Source organism: Ranitomeya variabilis, chromosome 4 (genome assembly GCF_051348905.1).
Source record: "Ranitomeya variabilis isolate aRanVar5 chromosome 4, aRanVar5.hap1, whole genome shotgun sequence".
Classification (NCBI taxonomy): domain Eukaryota; kingdom Metazoa; phylum Chordata; class Amphibia; order Anura; family Dendrobatidae; genus Ranitomeya; species Ranitomeya variabilis.
The window spans coordinates 740,964,267-740,983,264 of NC_135235.1; the positions used below are offsets into that span (position 1 = coordinate 740,964,267).

The 18,998-nt window shown below is 42.6% G+C and overlaps 1 protein-coding gene across 1 annotated transcript in view; it reads right to left on the reverse strand.

Moving 5' to 3' along the window:
- Positions 1–7,810: 7,810 nt before the first annotated feature.
- LOC143768033 (uncharacterized) overlaps positions 7,811–18,998 on the reverse strand; it is a 33,648-nt gene continuing 22,460 nt past the window's right edge. The window contains exon 6 of the mRNA XM_077256686.1: positions 7,811–9,829. Coding sequence (XP_077112801.1) covers positions 8,934–9,829 — 896 coding nt within the window. The 3' untranslated portion in view covers positions 7,811–8,933. The remainder of the gene's footprint in view (positions 9,830–18,998) is intronic.

Below are 18,998 nucleotides of genomic sequence, written 5' to 3' on the forward strand. Positions count from 1 at the left end.
AGCCACACCAAATCCCCAACACGAAGTCGGGGACCCACACAGCGACGGCGGTTGGCAAAGCGCTGAGCCTTCTCCTGTGACAACTTCAAATTGTCCACCACATGGTTCCAAATCTGCTGCAACCTATCCACCACAGAATCCACCCCAGGACAGTCCGAAGACTCCATTTGACCCGAGGAAAAACGAGGATGAAAACCAGAATTACAAAAAAACGGCGAAACCAAGGTAGCAGAACTAGCCCGATTATTAAGGGCAAACTCGGCCAATGGTAAAAAAGTAACCCAATCATCCTGATCAGCAGAAACAAAACATCTCAAATAAGTTTCCAAGGTCTGATTAGTTCGCTCGGTCTGGCCATTCGTCTGAGGATGGAAGGCCGACGAAAAAGACAAATCAATGCCCATCTTAGCACAGAAGGTCCGCCAAAATCTGGACACAAACTGGGATCCTCTGTCAGACACAATGTTTTCCGGGATGCCGTGCAAACGAACCACATTCTGAAAAAACAGAGGAACCAAATCGGAGGAGGAAGGCAACTTAGGCAAGGGCACCAAATGGACCATTTTAGAAAAATGATCACACACCACCCAGATGACAGACATTCTCTGAGAGACTGGAAGATCCAAAATAAAATCCATGGAAATGTGCGTCCAAGGCCTCTTCGGGACAGGCAAAGGCAAAAGCAATCCACTGGCATGAGAACAGAAAGGCTTAGCCCAAGCACAAATCCCACAGGACTGCACAAAGGAACGCACATCCCGCGACAAGGAAGGCCACCAGAAGGACCTAGCCACCAAATCTCAGGTACCAAAAATCCCAGGATGACCCACTAACACCGAAGAATGAACCTCGGAAATAACTCTGCTGGTCCATCTATCTGGGACAAACAGTCTCTCTGGTGGACAACGGTCAGGTCTATCCGCCTGAAATTCCTGCAGCACTCGTCGCAAATCTGGGGAAATGGCTGACAAAATCACTCCCTCTCTGAGGATACCAGCCGGCTCTGAAACTCCAGGAGACTCAGGCACAAAACTCCTAGAAAGAGCATCAGCCTTCACGTTCTTCGAACCAGGCAGGTACGAGACCACGAAATCGAAACGTGAGAAAAACAACGACCAACGAGCCTGTCTAGGATTCAGCCGCTTGGCAGACTCGAGATAAATCAGATTTTTGTGATCAGTCAAGACCACCACACGATGCTTAGCCCCCTCGAGCCAATGTCGCCACTCCTCAAATGCCCACTTCATTGCCAACAACTCCCGATTACCAACATCATAATTCCGCTCCGCAGGCGAAAACTTCCTCGAAAAGAAAGCACAATGCTTCATCACAGAGCCATCAGAGCTTCTCTGCGACAAAACAGCCCCTGCTCCAATCTCAGAAGCATCAACCTCGACCTGAAAAGGAAGAGAGATGTCTGGCTGACATAAGACTGGAGCCGAAGAAAACCGGTGCTTCAGCTCCCGAAAGGCCTCCACGGCCGCAGGAGACCAATTAGTCATCAGAACCCTTCTTGGTCAAATCCGTCAAGGGCTTAACCACGGCAGAAAAATTAGCGATGAAGCGACAGTAAAAATTAGCAAAACCCAAGAACTTCTGAAGACTCTTAACAGATGAAGGCTGAGTCCAGTCATGAATAGCCTGGACCTTGACTGGGTCCATCTAAATAGTAGAAGGAGAAAAAATAAAACCCAAAAAGGAAACCTTCTGGACTCCGAAGAGACATTTTGAGCCCTTCACAAATAAGGCATTGGCACGCAGGACCTGAAATACCATCCTGACCTGCTTCACACGGGACTCCCAATCATCAGAAAAGACCAAAATGTCATCCAGATACACAATCATAAATTTATCCAGATATTCTCAGAAGATGTCATGCATGAAGGACTGAAACACAGAAGGAGCATTAGACAGTCCAAAAGGCATCACCAAGTACTCAAAATGGCCTTTGGGCGTATTAAATGCAGTTTTCCATTCATCACCCTGCTTAATACGCACAAGGTTATACGCACCACGAAGATCTATCTTGGTGAACCAACTAGACCCCCTAATCCGAGCAAACAGATCAGACAATAATGGCAAAGGATACTGAAATTTGACTGTGATTTTATTTAGAAGGCGATAATCTATACAAGGTCTCAGAGAACCATCCTTCTTGGCCACAAAAAAGAATCCTGCACCAAGAGGGGAGGAGGACGGGCGAATATGTCCCTTCTCCAAAGACTCCTTTATATAACTCCACATAGCGGCATGCTCTGGCACAGACAAATTAAAAAGTCGTCCCTTAGGGAACTTACTACCAGGAATCAAATTTATAGCACAATCACAATCCCTATGAGGAGGTAGGGCACTGGATCTGGGCTCATCAAATACATCCTGGTAGTCCGACAAAAACTCAGGGACTTCAGAAGGAGTGGAAGAAGCAATCGACACCAAAGGTGCGTCGCCATGAACTCCCTGGCAACCCCAACTTGACACAGACATAGCTTTCCAATCCAGGACTGGATTGTGAATCTGCAACCATGGCAGACCCAACACGACAACATCATGCAAATTATGCAGCACAAGAAAACGAATCACCTCCTGATGTACAGGAGCCATGCACATGGTCACTTGAGTCCAGTACTGAGGTTTATTCTTAGCCAATGGTGTAGCATCAATTCCCCTTAGTGGAATAGGGATTTTTAAAGGCTCCAAAATAAAACCACAGCGCCTGGCAAATGACAAATCCATCAGATTCAGGGCAGCACCTGAATCCACAAAAGCCATAACAGAGTAGGATGACAGAGAGCAAATTAAAGTAACAGACAAAATGAATTTAGGCTGTATAGTACCAACGGTGACAGATTCAGCGATTTTTTTTAGGCGCTTAGAGCATGGTGAGATAACATGAGCAGAATGACCACAGTAAAAGCACAACCCATTTTGACGTCTATGATTTTGCCGTTCAATTCTGGTCAGAATTCTGTCACATTGCATAGACCCAGGTTTCTGTTCAGAAAACACCGCCAGATGGTGCGCAGATTTGCGCTCCCGCAAACGCCGATCAATCTGAATGGCCAAAGCCATTGACTCATTTAGACCTGCAGGCGTGGGGAATCCCACCATGACATTCTTAATGGCTTCAGAAAGACCTTTTCTGAAATTTGCAGCCAAAGCACACTCATTCCATTGAGTAAGCACCGACCATTTCCTAAATTTTTGACAATACACCTCTGCTTCATCCTGACCCTGAAAAAGAGCCAGTAAAGCCTTTTCTGCCTGGTTCTCAAGATTAGGTTCCTCATAAAGCACTCCAAGCGCCAGAAAAAATGCATCTACATTCAGCAATGCAGGGTCTCCTGGCGCCAGGGAGAATGCCCAATCTTGAGGGTCGCCACGTAATAAGGAGATAATTATTTTAACTTGCTGAGCGGAATCACCAGAGGAACGAGGTCTCAAAGAAAGAAATAATTTACAATTATTCTTAAAATTCAGAAACCTAGATCTATCTCCAGAAAATAACTCAGGAATGGGAATTTTTGGCTCTGACATAGGACTGTGAACAACAAAATCCTGAATGCTTTGAACCCTTGCAGCAAGATGATCCATACTAGAAGTCAGACTCTGAATATCCATGTCTGCAGCTGAACTCAGAGCCACCCAGAGATTAAGGGGAAGAGAGAAGCTGGACAAACTGCAGCAAAGGAAAAAAAAATATCTATATATGCACTCCGGACTTCTCCTATCCCGCTTCTGAGATGCATTAAACACTTTTGGCCTGCTGTACTGTTATGATCCTTAGTGGCTGAGGATCGCAGATCTGACCAGCTAAGTAACTGAACATAGAACGAGCTCTAGGGAGGTGGTAACTGGACTGACCGCAATCCTGATCCTATCCAATACACACTAAAAGTAGCCGTGGAACGTTTCCTGAAATTTCCTAGACGTCTCTTCACGGCCTGAGAAACTAGCTACCCCTAAAGAGAGAAAGCAAGACCTCACTTGCCTCAGAGAAAATACCCCAAAGATATAGAAAGCCCCCCACAAATAATAACGGTGAGTTAAGGGGAAAATACAAACGTAGAAATGAAACAGATTTAGCAAATGAGGCCCGCTAATCACTAGATAGCAGAAGATAGATAGGAAACTATGCGGTCAGTAAAAAACCCTATGCAAAATATCCACGCTGAGAGTTCAAGAACCCCCACACCAACTAACGGTGTGAGGGGAGAAACTCAGCCCCCTAGAGCTACCAGCAAGCAAGGAATCACATATTAGCAAGCTGGACAGAACTCATCATAAACAAGAAACATATAGAATGCAGATGAGCAAAATATGAACAAACAGAAACTTAGCTTCTCTTGGAGAGACTGATAACGAATGTAGGCAGGAGAAATCAGAATAGCACTGAATACATTGACAGCAGGCAACAACTGAAAGTCCAGGTGAGCTAAATAGGGAACCAACTAGCAGATGACGAGACAGCTGATCCCTGCCACAGACCCGCAGAAAGACAAAAAGAGCCACCAGAGGGAGCCCAAAGACAGCACTCACTCGGTACCACTCGTGACCACAAGAGGGAGCCCAAGAACAGAGTTCACAACAGTGAACAACGGACCTTACAGCATTTTCCATGGGGGGCCGTGGTCACTTAAATTGGCACTATGTAAAATCTGTTTCCTTCATGATGGAGCCATGATCTGGCAGCTATCCTGTAGAGTGTTCCTGGCTGAGGTTTTCTAAAGAGTCTCTGGTTCTTTGGATCTCTTGTCTCTCTGGATGTCTTGGCTGTCTGGATGAATACTGTTAAGAGGCATATTCCACTTATAAAGCTCACAATTGTTGTCCTTTAAGCCAGTATCCAGAGGTCAAGAGGAAGATGTGATGAGGTTAACTCGCATTGCTTGACTACTTAATTAATTTGCATAGTTAATTCATTGTTCAATTACCCTACATCACTGTCTTCTAAAGATAACAGACAATACAGTGGGTATGGAAAATATTCAGACCCCTTTAAATTTTTCACTCTTTGTTTTATTGCAGCCATTTCGTAAATTCAAACAAGTTCGCTTTTTTCTTATTAATGTACACTCTGCACCCCATCTTGACTGAAAAAAAAAAAAATGTAGAAATTTTTGCAAATTTATTAAAAAAGAAAAACTGAAATATTCCATGGTCATAAGTATTCAGACCCTTCGTCTCCCCACTAGGGGTTTCTTTTGGTCTTTTGTGTGTGTGCGTTTTTCTGAGTGTCCCCTTTTTTGGTATGTCTTTTAGGGTGTTATAGGGACTCTAGGGACACTCACGTTGAGCAGGGGTGCCACATCATCAACAACTAGGGTGCCAACCTACGCAGATAGGTAGGGCCTCTGTTAGGGCCCACTAGGGTGAGATTAGTCCCCTTGCTACAAAATAGTAGTCATTTGACTTTTTTATGTATATTTGAGAGCCACTATATTCACCCTAGTGATCATTTTAACTATATTAATAAGAGGTATATTTTAGAGGGTTTTTTCTTTAGTTTTTTTGTGGCGATAATATTCAGACCCTTTGCTCAGTATTGAGTAGAATCACCCTTTTGAGCTAGTACAGCCATGAGTCTTTGTGGGATTGATGCAACAAGTTTTTCACACCTGGATTTGGGATTCTCTGCCATTCTTCCTTGCAGATCCTCTCCAGTTCCGTCAGTTTGGAAGGTGAATGTTGGTGGACAGCCATTTTCAGGTCTCTCCAGAGATGCTCAATTGGGTTTAGGTCAGGGCTATGGCTGGGCCAGTCAAGAATGGTCACCGAGTTGTTCTGAAGCCACTCCTTTGTTATTTTAGCTGTGTACTTAGGGTCATTGTCTTGTTGGAAGGTGAACCTTCAGCCAAGTCTGAGAGCCAGAGCACTCTGGAAGAGGTTTTCATCCAGGACATCTCTGTACTTGGCTGCATTCATGTTTCCTTCAATGGCAACCAGTCATCCTGTCCCTGAAAAACACCCCCATAGCATGATGCTGCCACCACCATGTTTCACTGTTGGGATTGTATTGGCCATGTGATGAGCAGTGCCTGGTTTTCTCCACACATACCACTTAGAATTATCACCAAAAAAGTCTTTCTTCGCCTCATCAGACCAGAGAATCTTAATTTCATAGCCTGGAAGTCCTTCATATGTTTTTTAGCAAACTATGTGGGTTTTCATATGTCTTGCACTGAGGAGAAGCTTCCGTAGGGCCACTCTGCCATAAAGGCCCGACTGGTGGAGGGCTGTAGTGATAGTTGACTTTGTGGAACTTTCTCCCATCTCCCTACTGCATCTCTGGAGCTTAGCACCAGTGATCTTGGAGTTCTTCTTTACCTCTGAAGAAAATTTTTCACATAAGGTAAAAAGATAATCAAGAAAAACAACAAAAATAACCTTATATCCCAATGATATTACAGATAAAACAACCTTTTATTGATCACTTTAAAACCATGAAATAGACACAATCAACATACAGGCAACTGTGCTGACTAATTGACCCTAACACTTTAGCCTGATTGAAACTGCCTGTCAGCGGAAGTTGGTACCCTACAGATAACACGAGATTAGCACCCACGGTTCTCGGTGGCTGTCCCTGAATCTCCTTTGTGTCACGATCCATTTTTGGATTTGTGGCAGATCTGGTTTCCCTCAGATTAAAACTTTTTTCCTTTCAGGTCATTGGGTGTTAATACAGTTTCCCCAGTTTCTGTCTCTGATCTCCTTGGCCAGTTCCTTTGACCTCATGATTCTCATTTGGTCTGACATGCACTGTGACCTGTGAGGTCTTATATAGACAGGTGGCCTTTCCAAATCAAGTCCTATCAGTTTAAATAAACACAGCTGGACTCCAATGATGGAGTAGAACCATCTCAAGGAGGATCACAAGGAAATGGACAGCATGTGACTTAAATATGAGTGCCTGAGCAAAGGGTCTGAATACTTATGACCATGTGATATTTTTATTTTTCCTTTTTTCATAAATATGCAAAAATGTCTACATTTCTGTTTTTCTCAGTCAAGATGGTGTGCAGAATGTACATTAATGAGAAAAAGTGAACTTTTAACATTTAAAGGGGTCTGAATACTTTCCGTACCCACTGTAAGTTGTAGGAGCGGATATAAGAGGCAAAAAGCTATTCAAAATTACCAAAAATCAACGCTTAAGACTAAAATGACAACATTGTATGGTTCTTGACCAACTGAAGAACAAACGCATAAATGCAAAACTCAACATATAGATAATAGTTAGTGATGAGCGAATATACTCGTTACTCAAGATTTCACGAGCACGCTCGGGGGTCCTCCGAGTATTTTTTAGTGTTCGGAGATTTAGTTTTCATCGCCGAAGCTGAATGATTTACATCTCTTAGCCAGCATAAGTACATGTGGGGGTTCCCCAGCAACCAGGCAACCCTCACATGCACTTATGCTGGCTAACAGATGTAAATCATTCAGCTGAGATGATGAAAACTAAATCTCCAAGCACTAAAAAATACTCGGAGGACGCCCAAGCGTGCTCGGGAAATCTCCAGTAATGAGTATATTCGCTCATCACTAACAAAAGTCTATTTCTCCTGGTTTACAGAAAATAGACATGTGGATAATTAAGATAAAATGCTGTATCGTCACACCAGATTACATTTTTTTTTATGTTTGTCTGCTGTCACACACTGAGAGATGCTTTTTATTACAAAAACTGCAGCGTCATATTTTGAGAGCTATAATTTTTCCATAGTTTTGATGACAGAGTCATGTGAGGGCTTGTCTTTTGCAGGACAAGTTGACATTTACTGGTATAAATTTCAGACATGACTTCTTTTATCGCTTTTTATTCCGATTTTTGGGAGGTAGAATGAACAAAAAACAAGTAATTTGTATATTATTAATATTTTATTCTTTTTATGCCATTCCAAATGTAGTAAAATTGATAATTTCATTCTTCGGTCAGTGCGATTACAGCGATACCTCATTTATATTTTTTTATACTTTAGTGCTTTTACACAATAAAAGCTATTTTATACAAAAAAGAATTGCTTTATTATGAGAGCTATAACTTTTTTATTTTTCTGCTGACGGACCCCTATGGCGGCTTGTTCTTTGCAAGACAAGATGATGCTTTCAGCTATACAATTTTTATGTAGATTGGGTTTTTTATTGTGTATTTTTCCACTTTTTGTTCAGCAATCTGATGATAAAGCATAGTTTATTGCCTTGGGTTTTTTGTTTGTTTTTACGGTGCTCACTGAAGGGGACAGCCGGACAGTTTTATAGGGACTAGTGGGACAGTTTTATAGATCGGTCATTCCAGAAGGGGCGATACCAAATGTGTTCTTTTTATTTTAAACATAAATATATTTATTGGATTAATATTTTTTCTTTATTTTGTGATTTTTAAAACTTTTTTTTTTTTTTTACAATTTATTAACTTTTTTTTTTACTTTTACATTGTTCCAGCATGGGACATAAACTGTATAATGACAGATCACTGATCTAGCTGATCACAGCACCATATCTATATGGCGGTTTGCGGGAACACAGCTCCTGTGGCGCAGCATATATACAGCGCAAGTAGGAAAGGGGTTAAACCATGCTGTCTACAAATGAATAATGAGCCAAGTTCTGCCCTTTCAAATACCTGTCTCTTCCCACATGGACAATAGGAGATATTCTTTCTAGTACAGACCATTTGCTATCTCCCCTCTAAGCTGAGAATCCAGGAGCTAAGGTTCCAGGATTGACACCTACCTCCAGCAAAAGCCCCTTTGTGCTTACAATACTGCTATATCCAGTTTCACCCCTTTGTCAACTAAATGTAACTTTACTGCCTGATTGATTTCTTTTATTATTTATTTCCTTCACACTCTACGTGAGTTTTTAGATGATGAAGGAGATATGATTCCCAGGAATAACATTTCCCACAATCTTAACATAAAAAATGGTTTCTACCCTGTGTGAGTTCTCTGATGTGCAACAAGTTTTGAACTCGTACTATAACATTTCCCACATTCTGGACATGAAAATGGCTTCTCTCCTGTGTGAATTATCTGATGTTTAAGAAGATCTGATTCGTAGTTAAAACATTTCCCACATTCTGAACATGAAAATAGCTTCTCCCCTGTGTGAGTTCGCTGATGCATAAGGTAATGTACTTTCTGGTTGAAACATTTCCCACATTCTGGACATGAATATGGCTTCTCTCCTGTGTGGATTCTTTGATGTTTAAGAAGATCTGATCTCTGCATAAAACATTTCCCACATTCTGGACATGGATATGGTTTCTCTCCTGTGTGGATTCTTTGATGTTTAAGAAGATCTGATCTCTTGACAAAACTTTTCCCACATTCTGAACATGAATATGGCTTCTCCCCTGTGTGACTTCTGTAATGTGTCAGCAAATTTGACTTTTGGTTGAAACATTTCCCACATTCTGGACATGAATATGGCTTCTCACCTGTGTGAATTCTTTGATGGCTAAGAAGATCAGGTTTCTTGGTAAAACATTTCCCACATTCTGAACATGAAAAAGGCTTCTCCCCTGTGTGACTTCTGTAATGTGTAAGCAAATTTGACTTACGGTTAAAACATTTCCCACATTCTGAACATGAAAATGGCTTTTCTCCTGTGTGAATTCTCTCATGTGTCAGCAATTTAGATTTATGTTTAAAATATTTCCCACATTCTGAACAGGAAAATGGTTTATTCTCTGTGATTTGTGATGAATCCAAATAGGTGACTGATTGAAAAGGCTCCGATGATTGATTTTTGCTCCGAAGGGCTGGAGTTATTGCTGGAATAATGGCATGCTTTTCATACGTATCTGGTTTGACACCACAGTCATCTGCCAAGTATAAAATAGATTTTATTATTTTTCAACATCAATGCCTTATATTTTACATCATTTCTATATACATAATTCTATACAACTCAAAGTATAATGATACTATAACCTAAGACAGTGGTGAGCCACCTGTTCACAAATCCCATGGTACTGAACCTCTAAAGCACAATCGACAAACATAATACACAAACGCAGAAAAGTTTGAAGCAATAAAGGGAAGATTAAAAATAAGCTTTATTACATTACAATCTAAAGCAACAGACAAAAGTATGCACCATAAAAACATGCAAGAATCTTAAAGGGATATTCCCATCTCTGATCAACTATCCTAACAGGTGTAATAATAATATTAAGAAATATGTATAGTTCTTCTGACTTGCTATGTTGGTCACCCCATGTGCAGGGCATTGCATTAGCTTAGGTAACCATGGTTACTACCACTGATATAGTGACTGTTAGCGGCTAGTGGTCATAACCATGGATACCTAAGCTTCTGCAATGCCCTTGACATGGGGTAAGCGACAGAGAATCAGGAAAACTTTACCACATTTCTATTTGGAGGTATTTGCTATTATTATTATTATTATACCTACTATATTTTAGGATAGGATCTTGAAAATGGGAGTACCCCCTTAAGGCCTCCTTCACACGTCAGTATCTCCGGTATGTGGTGACAGATTTCATATGTACCGGAGACACATCAACACATAGAACCATTCAAGTGAATGGATCTGTACACATGTCAGTGGGTTCCACGGACCGTGTATCTGTGGCCAAGACACGCTGACTGTTTTTTAGCAGCAGCATGGTATACAAAGCGTCTCGCACACATGCACACTGATGACCCACGGATGACATCAGTGGGTCATCCGTGTGACAGGTACCAGCACCTGGGAATCAGCGGTACTGTTGGCGCTGATCCCTGGCTCCAGATGTTGAAGACAGCTCATATCATTGTACCCTGCTCTGCCAATGATCAGCATGAGCTGTCTACATGAAGTAAAATTAAGTATAAAATAAAAAAAGTCACGTTACACTCACCTTAACACCTAATCCCCTGAAGCCTTTGTCCTCTGTAAAGAAACAAAAATGAAAAAACAACAATATCCCTCACCTGTCCAAAACTGAAAGAATCCAAAGTGTCCCATGCCGTAATTCATCTGTGCGACATTTGCTCATCAGCATAAGAGGTGACCTGAGGTGACCGATCATGTTGAAAAGCTGGGTAGAATGACTGGTTGCACTCTGATTTCTCATGGTGAACTGCGATGATCTCACTGAGGTCAGCAAAGTTAATAGGCCCACTCTCACTGCAGGGAGTCATTTTCCCCAGCTCTTCAGCGGAAGCGGTTGCCTCATAACTAGTGTTGAGCATTCCGATACCGCAAGTATCGGGTATCGGCCGATACTTGCGGTATCGGAATTCCGATACCGAGATCCGATAGAATTAGGAATTTAGGACCTGAGAATGACGTCACGGCTTGTGATTGGTCGCGTGGCGGTCACATGAGCGGGACGCGACCAATCAGAAGCCGTGACGTCATGGAAGGCCCTAAACGCGCTCATTTTAAGCAACGGAAGCTGCCGGTTAACAGCGGTAAGGTGCAGGGGCCTCCGGACAGGTGAGTATATCAATATTTTTTATTTTAATTCTTTATTTTACACATTAATATGGATCCCAGGGCCTGAAGGAGAGTTTCCTCTCCTTCAGACCCTGGGAACCATCAGGATACCTTCCGATACTTGGTGTCCCATTGATTTGTATTGGTATTGGGTATCGCTATCGGCGATATCCGATACTTTTCGGGTATCGGCCGATACTATCCGATACCGATACTTTCAAGTATCGGACGGTATCGCTCAACACTACTCATAACCCTCTATCAAACTCCATCGCACCCAAAAGAACTACAAATGTTGGCTGGTGAATAACTCATCCAACCATTATCCACCCCCAATACCTCAAGATGGCTGGACCATCACTGTAAATATGCCCCTGTACTTTGTGTCACCCCAACCTGATTGCAGGGTCATCAGTATCTTTTCATTAATTACTGTATTATCATTAACTTTGTTATGATTGCTGTATATGAACTTTTGAATTGTAAAGCGCTGCGGAATATGTTGACGCTATATAAAGATTATTATATTATTATTATTATTATGAGCAAATGTCGCACAGATGGATTACAGCGTTGGTAACTCGATTCTTTCAATTTTGGACAGGTGAGAGATATTGTTATCTTTTATTTTTGTTTGATTACAGGGGACAATGGCTTCAGGGGATTAGGTGTTAAGGGCTTGTACCCAATACCGTGAAAAAAGTTCCGATTTCAGTCCAGAAAAGTAGGACTAGTGTCATGCAAGTGCAATGCGAGTACAATCCGATTTTTCACACCTAGCATCCGATTGACATTCGAATGCCATGTGATTGCTATTTGAATGCAATACGATTTTAACATGAACTCTGACATAGAGAATTACTCTGTCATTTACCCATATTCTTCCAAGGAAATATTCTTCAATACACACACACACATATTATATATACTGCTCAAAAAAATAAAGGGAACACTAAAATACCACATCCTAGATATCACTGAATGAAATATTTCAGTTGCAAATCTTTATTCATTATATAGTGGAAAGTGTTGAGAACAATAAAACATAAAAATGATCAATGTAAATCAAAATGAATATCCCATGGAGGTCTGGATTTGGAATGATACTCAAAATCAAAGTGGAAAATCAAATTACAGGCTGATCCAACTTCAGTGAAAATTCCTCAAGACAAGGAAATGATGCTCAGTAGTGTATGTGGCCTCCTCGTGCCTGTATGACCTCCCTGCAACGTCCCATGCCCAGGCATGATCCTGATGAGGCGGCAGATGGTCTCCTGAGGAATCTCCTCCCAGACCTGGACTAAAGCATCTGCCAACTCCTGGACAGTCTGTGGTGCAACGTGACGTTGGTGGATGGTGCGAGACATGATGTCCCATATGTGTTCAATCGGATTCAGGTCTGGGGAACGGGCAGGGACAGTCCATAGCTTCAATGCCTTCATCTTGCAGGAACTGCTGACACACTCCAGCCATATGAGGTCTGGCATTGTCCTGCATTAGGAGGAACTCAGGGCTAACTGCACCAGCATATGGTCTCACAAAGGGTCTGAGGATCTCATCTCTGCACCTAATGGCAGTCAGGCTACCTCTGGTGTGCACATGGAGGGCTGTGTGGCCCTCCAAAGCAATGCCACCCCACACCATTTCTGACCCACTGCCAAACCGGTTATGCTCAAGGATGTTGCAGGCACCAGATCGCTCTCCGCGGCATCTCCAGACTGTCACATCAGTGGCAAATTTGCCAATCCTGCTGTTCTGTGACAAATGCCAATCGTCCTGCACGGTGTTTTGGCTGTGAGCACAACCCCCATCTGTGGACGTCAGGCACTCAGACCATCCTCATGGAGTCAGTTTCTAACCGTTTGTGCAGACACATACACATTTGTGACCTGCTGGAGGTCATTTTGCAGGGCTATGGCAGTGCTCCTCCTGTTCCTCCTTGCAAAGGCTGAGGTAGCGGTCCTGCTGCTGGTTTGTTGCCCTCCTACGGCCCCCCTCCACGTCTCCTGATGTACTAGCCTGTCTCCTGGTAGCACCTCCAGCCTCTGGGCACTACGCTGACAGACACAGCAAACCTTCTTGCCACAACTCGCATTGATGTGCCATCATGGATGAGCTGCACTATCTGAGTGGGTTGTAGAGTCCGTCTCATGCTACCACAAGTGTGAAAGCACAACCAACATTCAAAAGTGACCAAAACATCAGCCAGAAAGCATTGGTACTGAGATGTGGTCTGTGGTCCCCACCTGCAGAACCACTCCTTTATTGAGTGTGTCTTGATAATTGACAATAATTTCTATCTGTTGTCTGTTCCATTTGCACAACAGCATGTGACATTGATTATCAAACAGTGGTGCTTCCTAAGTGGACAGTTATATTTCACAGAAGTTTGATTTACTTGGAGTTAAACAACAGAATATAAGTGTTCTCTTTATTTTTTTGAACAGTGTATATATAAATATACACACACAGGGCTCTGGCAAAAAATAAAAGACCACTGCAAAATGTTCAGTTTGTCTGATTTTTTTTCTTTATAGGTATATTATGGAGTAAAATGTAAATTATTCTTTTATTCTATAAACTTCTGACAACAGGTCTCGGAATTTCCAAGCAATACATTCTGTATTTTTTTTCTGACAAAGAAAAATGGTCAAAATGAAATGAAAAAAAAAACAAAAACAGTGCTTTCAGACCTCAAATAATGCAAATAAAACAAGTTCATAATCATTTAGAAACAACAATACTAATGTTTTAACTGAGGAACAATTCAGAAATCAATATTTTGTGGAATAACCATGATTTTTAACCCCTTACTGACCTCGGACGTACTATACCGTCTGAGGTCAGCTCCCCTGCTTTGATGCAGGGCTCCGCGGTGAGCCCGCATCAAAGCCGGGACATGTCAGCTGTTTTGAACAGCTGACATGTGCCCGCAATAGGCGCGGGCAGAATCGCGATCTGCCCGCGCCTATTAACTAGTTAAATGCCGCTGTCAAACGCAGACAGCGGCATTTAACTACCGCATCCGGCCGGGCGGCCGGAAATGAGCACATGATTGGGGGTCGGCGATGCATCAGGAAGGTAACCATAGAGGTCCTTGAGACCTCTATGGTTACCGATCCTCGGCAGCTGTGAGCGCCACCCTGTGGTGGGCGCTCACAGCACACCTGCAATTCTGCTGTGTAGCAGCGATCTTATGATCTTATGATCGCTGCTACATAGCAGAGCCGATCGCGTTGTGCCTGCTTCTAGCCTCCCATGGAGGCTATTGAAGTATGGTAAAAGTGAAAAAAAAAAGTAAAAAAAAATGTGAAAAAAAATAAAAAAAAAACATAAAAGTTTAAATCACCCCCCCCTTTCGCCCCAATCAAAATAAATCAATAATAAAAAAAAAAAAATCAAACCTACACATTCGGTATTGCCGCGTTCAGAATCGCCCAATCTATCAATAAAAAAAAAGCATTAACCTGATCGCTAAATGGCGTAACGAGAAAACAAATCGAAACGCCAGAATTACGTTTTTTTTGGTCGCCGCGACATTGCATTAAAATGCAATAACGGGCGATCAAAAAAACGTATCTGCACCAAAATGGTATCATTAAAAATGCCAGCTCGGCACGCAAAAAATAAGCACTCAACCAACCCCAGATCATAAAAAATGGAGACGCTACGAGTATCGGAAAATGGCGCAATTTTTTTTTTTTTTTTAGCAAAGTTTGGAATTTTTTTTCACCACTTAGGTAAAAAATAACCTAGTCTTGTTAGGTGTCTATGAACTCGTACTGACCGGGAGAATCATAATGGCAGGTCAGTTTTAGCATTTAGTGAACCTAGCAAAATAGCCAAGCAAAAAACAAGTGTGGGATTGCACTTTTTTTGCAATTTCACCGCACTTGGAATTTTTTTCCCGTTTTCTAGTACACGACATGGTAAAACCAATGATGTTGTTCAAAAGTACAACTCGTCCCGCAAAAAATAAGCCCTCACATGGCCAAATTGACGGAAAAATAAAAAAGTTATGGCTCTGGGAAGGAGGGGAGTGAAAAACAAAAACGGAAAAACGAAAAATCCCAAGGTCATGAAGGGGTTAATCACAGAGTTCATGCGTATTGGCATGCTTTCCACCAGTCTTTCACACTGCTTCTGGCACAAAAATTTATGTAGTTCTTCTTTGTTTGAGGCTTGAGACTGTCCATCATCCTCATGATTACATTCCCGAGGTTTTCAATGGCATTCAGGTCTGGAGATTCGGCTGCATATGACACGGTTTTGATGTGGTGGTCTCTTAATTTTTGCCAGAGCTGTATATACACATACAGTGCCTACAAGTAGTATTCAACCCCCTGCAGATTTAGCAGGTTTACACATTTGGAATTAACTTGGCATTGTGACATTTGGACTGTAGATCAGCCTGGAAGTGTGAAATGCACTGCAGCAAAAAAGAATGTTATTTCTTTGTTTATTTTTTTTTTAAATTGGGAAAAGTTTTTTTAGAGGGTCATTTATTATTCAACCCCTCAACCCACCAAAATTCTGTTTGGTTCCCCTAAAGTATTAAGAAGTAGTTCAGGCACAAAGAACAATGAGCTTCACATGTTTGGATTAATTATCTCTTTTTCCAGCCTTTTCTGACTATTTAAGACCCTCCCCAAACTTGTGAACAGCACTCATACATGGTCAACATGGGAAAGACAAAGGAGCATTCCAAGGCCATCAGAGACAAGATCGTGGAGGGTCACAAGGCTGGCAAGGGGTACAAAACCCTTTCCAAGGAGTTGGGCCTACCTGTCTCCACTGTTGGGAGCATCATCCGGAAGTGGAAGGCTTATGGAACTACTGGTAGCCTTCCACGGCCTGGACAGCCTTTGAAAGTTTCCTCCCGTGACGAGGCCAGGCTTGTCCGAAGAGTCAAGGCTAACCCAAGGACAACAAGGAAGGAGCTCCGGGAAGATCTCATGGCAGTGGGGACATTGGTTTCAGTCAATACCATAAGTAACGTACTCCACCGCAATGGTCTCCGTTCCAGACGAGCCCGTAAGGTACCTTTACTTTCAAAGCGTCATGTCAAGGCTCGTCTACAGTTTGCTCATGATCATTTGGAGGACTCTGAGACTGACTGGTTCAAGGTTCTCTGGTCTGATGAGACCAAGATCGAGATCTTTGGTGCCAACCACACCCGTGACGTTTGGAGACTGGATGGCACTGCATACAACCCCAAGAATACCATCCCTACAGTCAAGCATGGTGGTGGCAGCATCATGCTGTGGGGCTGTTTCTCAGCCAAGGGGCCTGGCCATCTGGTCCGCATCCATGGGAAGATGGATAGCACGGCCTACCTGGAGATTTTGGCCAAGAACCTCCGCTCCTCCATCAAGGATCTTAAGATGGGTCGTCATTTCATCTTCCAACAAGACAACGACCCAAAGCATACAGCCAAGAAAACCAAGGCCTGGTTCAAGAGGCACAAAATCAAGGTGTTGCAGTGGCCTAGTCAGTCTCCTGACCTTAACCCAATTGAAAACTTGTGGAAGAAGCTCAAGATTAAAGTCCACATGAGACACCCAAAGAACCTAGATAACTTGGAGAAGATCTGCATGGAGGAGTGGGCCAAGATAACTCCAGAGACCTGTGCCGGCCTGATCAGGTCTTATAAAAGACGATTATTAGCTGTAATTGCAAACAAAGGTTATTCCACAAAATATTAAACCTAGGGGTTGAATAATAATTGACCCACACTTTTATGTTTAAAATTTATAAAAATTTAACTGAGCAACAAAACTTTTTTGGTTTGTAAGATTTATGCATCTGTTAATAAATCCTGCTCTTGTTTGAAGTTTGAAGGCTCTAACTTATTTGCATCTTACTAAACCTGCTAAATCTGCAGGGGGTTGAATACTACTTGTAGGCATTGTATACACACACACACACACTCCATCCATATCGGCCCCTCCGTCCTCTCCCGTGTATAGCACTCACGCTCTTTTCACATTGCTAAACAGCACAGATCCTTTCAGTCCCACCATCCAACACAAGACATGCTCTCACAAATCACTTATCCATCTGCTCACTCTTTCTATCCTCCTTCTCCTAGTCGCAGGAGATACTATAACATGGGGTTGGGAGAGCCAAGTCAAACCCCTCAACTGCTACACTCAGGAATCCCTCAAATCTCATGATTATTCCCTGAATGCCTGCTATCTCTTTTAATTGTGCCCTTTGGAATTCTCGCTCAGTGTGTTATAAACTCTACTTCATCCATGACTTCTTCCTTTCTGATTCTGTTAACGTTCTGGCTTTTACTGAAACCTGGATCCTGCAGTCAGATACCATTGCTGCTGCTATCTCATATGGTTGACTACACTTCTCTCATACCCCAAGATCAGACAACAAAGCAGATGGAGGCATTGGTCTGCTCCTTTCACCCAAATGTACCTCTCAGGTTATCTCTCAAGTACCCTCACTTGTCTTCTCTTCTTTGAGGTCCATGCTGTCAGACTCTACATCCTCTTCTCCATGCGAGAGGCGATGGTGTATTCCTCCGGGCCCCTACCATCAGTCCCTGGATCACTTTGCCACGTGCTGGCTTCCACATTTTCTCTCCTGTAATACCCCCACCCTCATGGGTGATTTCAACATCCCCATTGCTTTTCCTCTCTTCCCATCTGCTACTCACCTTTATCTCTAACCTCCTCTTTCAGTCTTTCGCAGCTTACTAATACTCCTATGCATAAAGACGGAAACTCCCTTGACTTGGCCTTCTCCTGACTTTGCTCAGTGGGTGATTTCACAAACTCCCCTCTCCCGCTCTCTTACCACAACCTGCTTTCATTCGCTATCAAGAACTGCCATCCCTCTCAGGTCACCCCCACTTTCCACACTTATAGAAATATACAGGCCATTAACACCCAGAAACTTATGAAGAATTTGAAGCCATCATTGGCCCCTATCTCCTCCCTCTCATGTCCTGATTCTGCACTGAGGCATGACAACAAAACACTGCAAAGTGCCCTGGATGAAACTGCACCTCCTATACAAAGAACAATACAGCACAGATGGCGACAACGTGGCACACGTTGCAAACACGTTTCCTACAGCGGTGCTCCAGGTGCGCCGAATGTCTGTGGAGAAAATCCAATCTACCTGAAGATTTCATCTATTATAAGTTTATGCATGCCTAAAACATACAACACTGCCCTTCACCTCTCCAAACAAACCTATTTCAACAACCTCATCACCTCACAACCCGAAAACTCTCTTTGACACTTTTCATTCCCTACTCAACCCAAGAGTGCAGTTCCCAACCACGGATCTCCACGCTGCCGATCTGACCAATTATTTCAAAGAAAAAAGGACCTTATTGTAAAATATTAATGACAATAATAATAAAATATTATTATTGATTACTTAACGTATATACAGAGTTCATTTCAGAAGCTCTAGGTAGTGTGTGACTGAGTTATTCTGGGGATCTTGGCTTACATCTGTTCTCTGTATGTCAAAGCTAGAGGACACTTGTCAAATTGAAGCTATAAGTGGTTGACTATAGT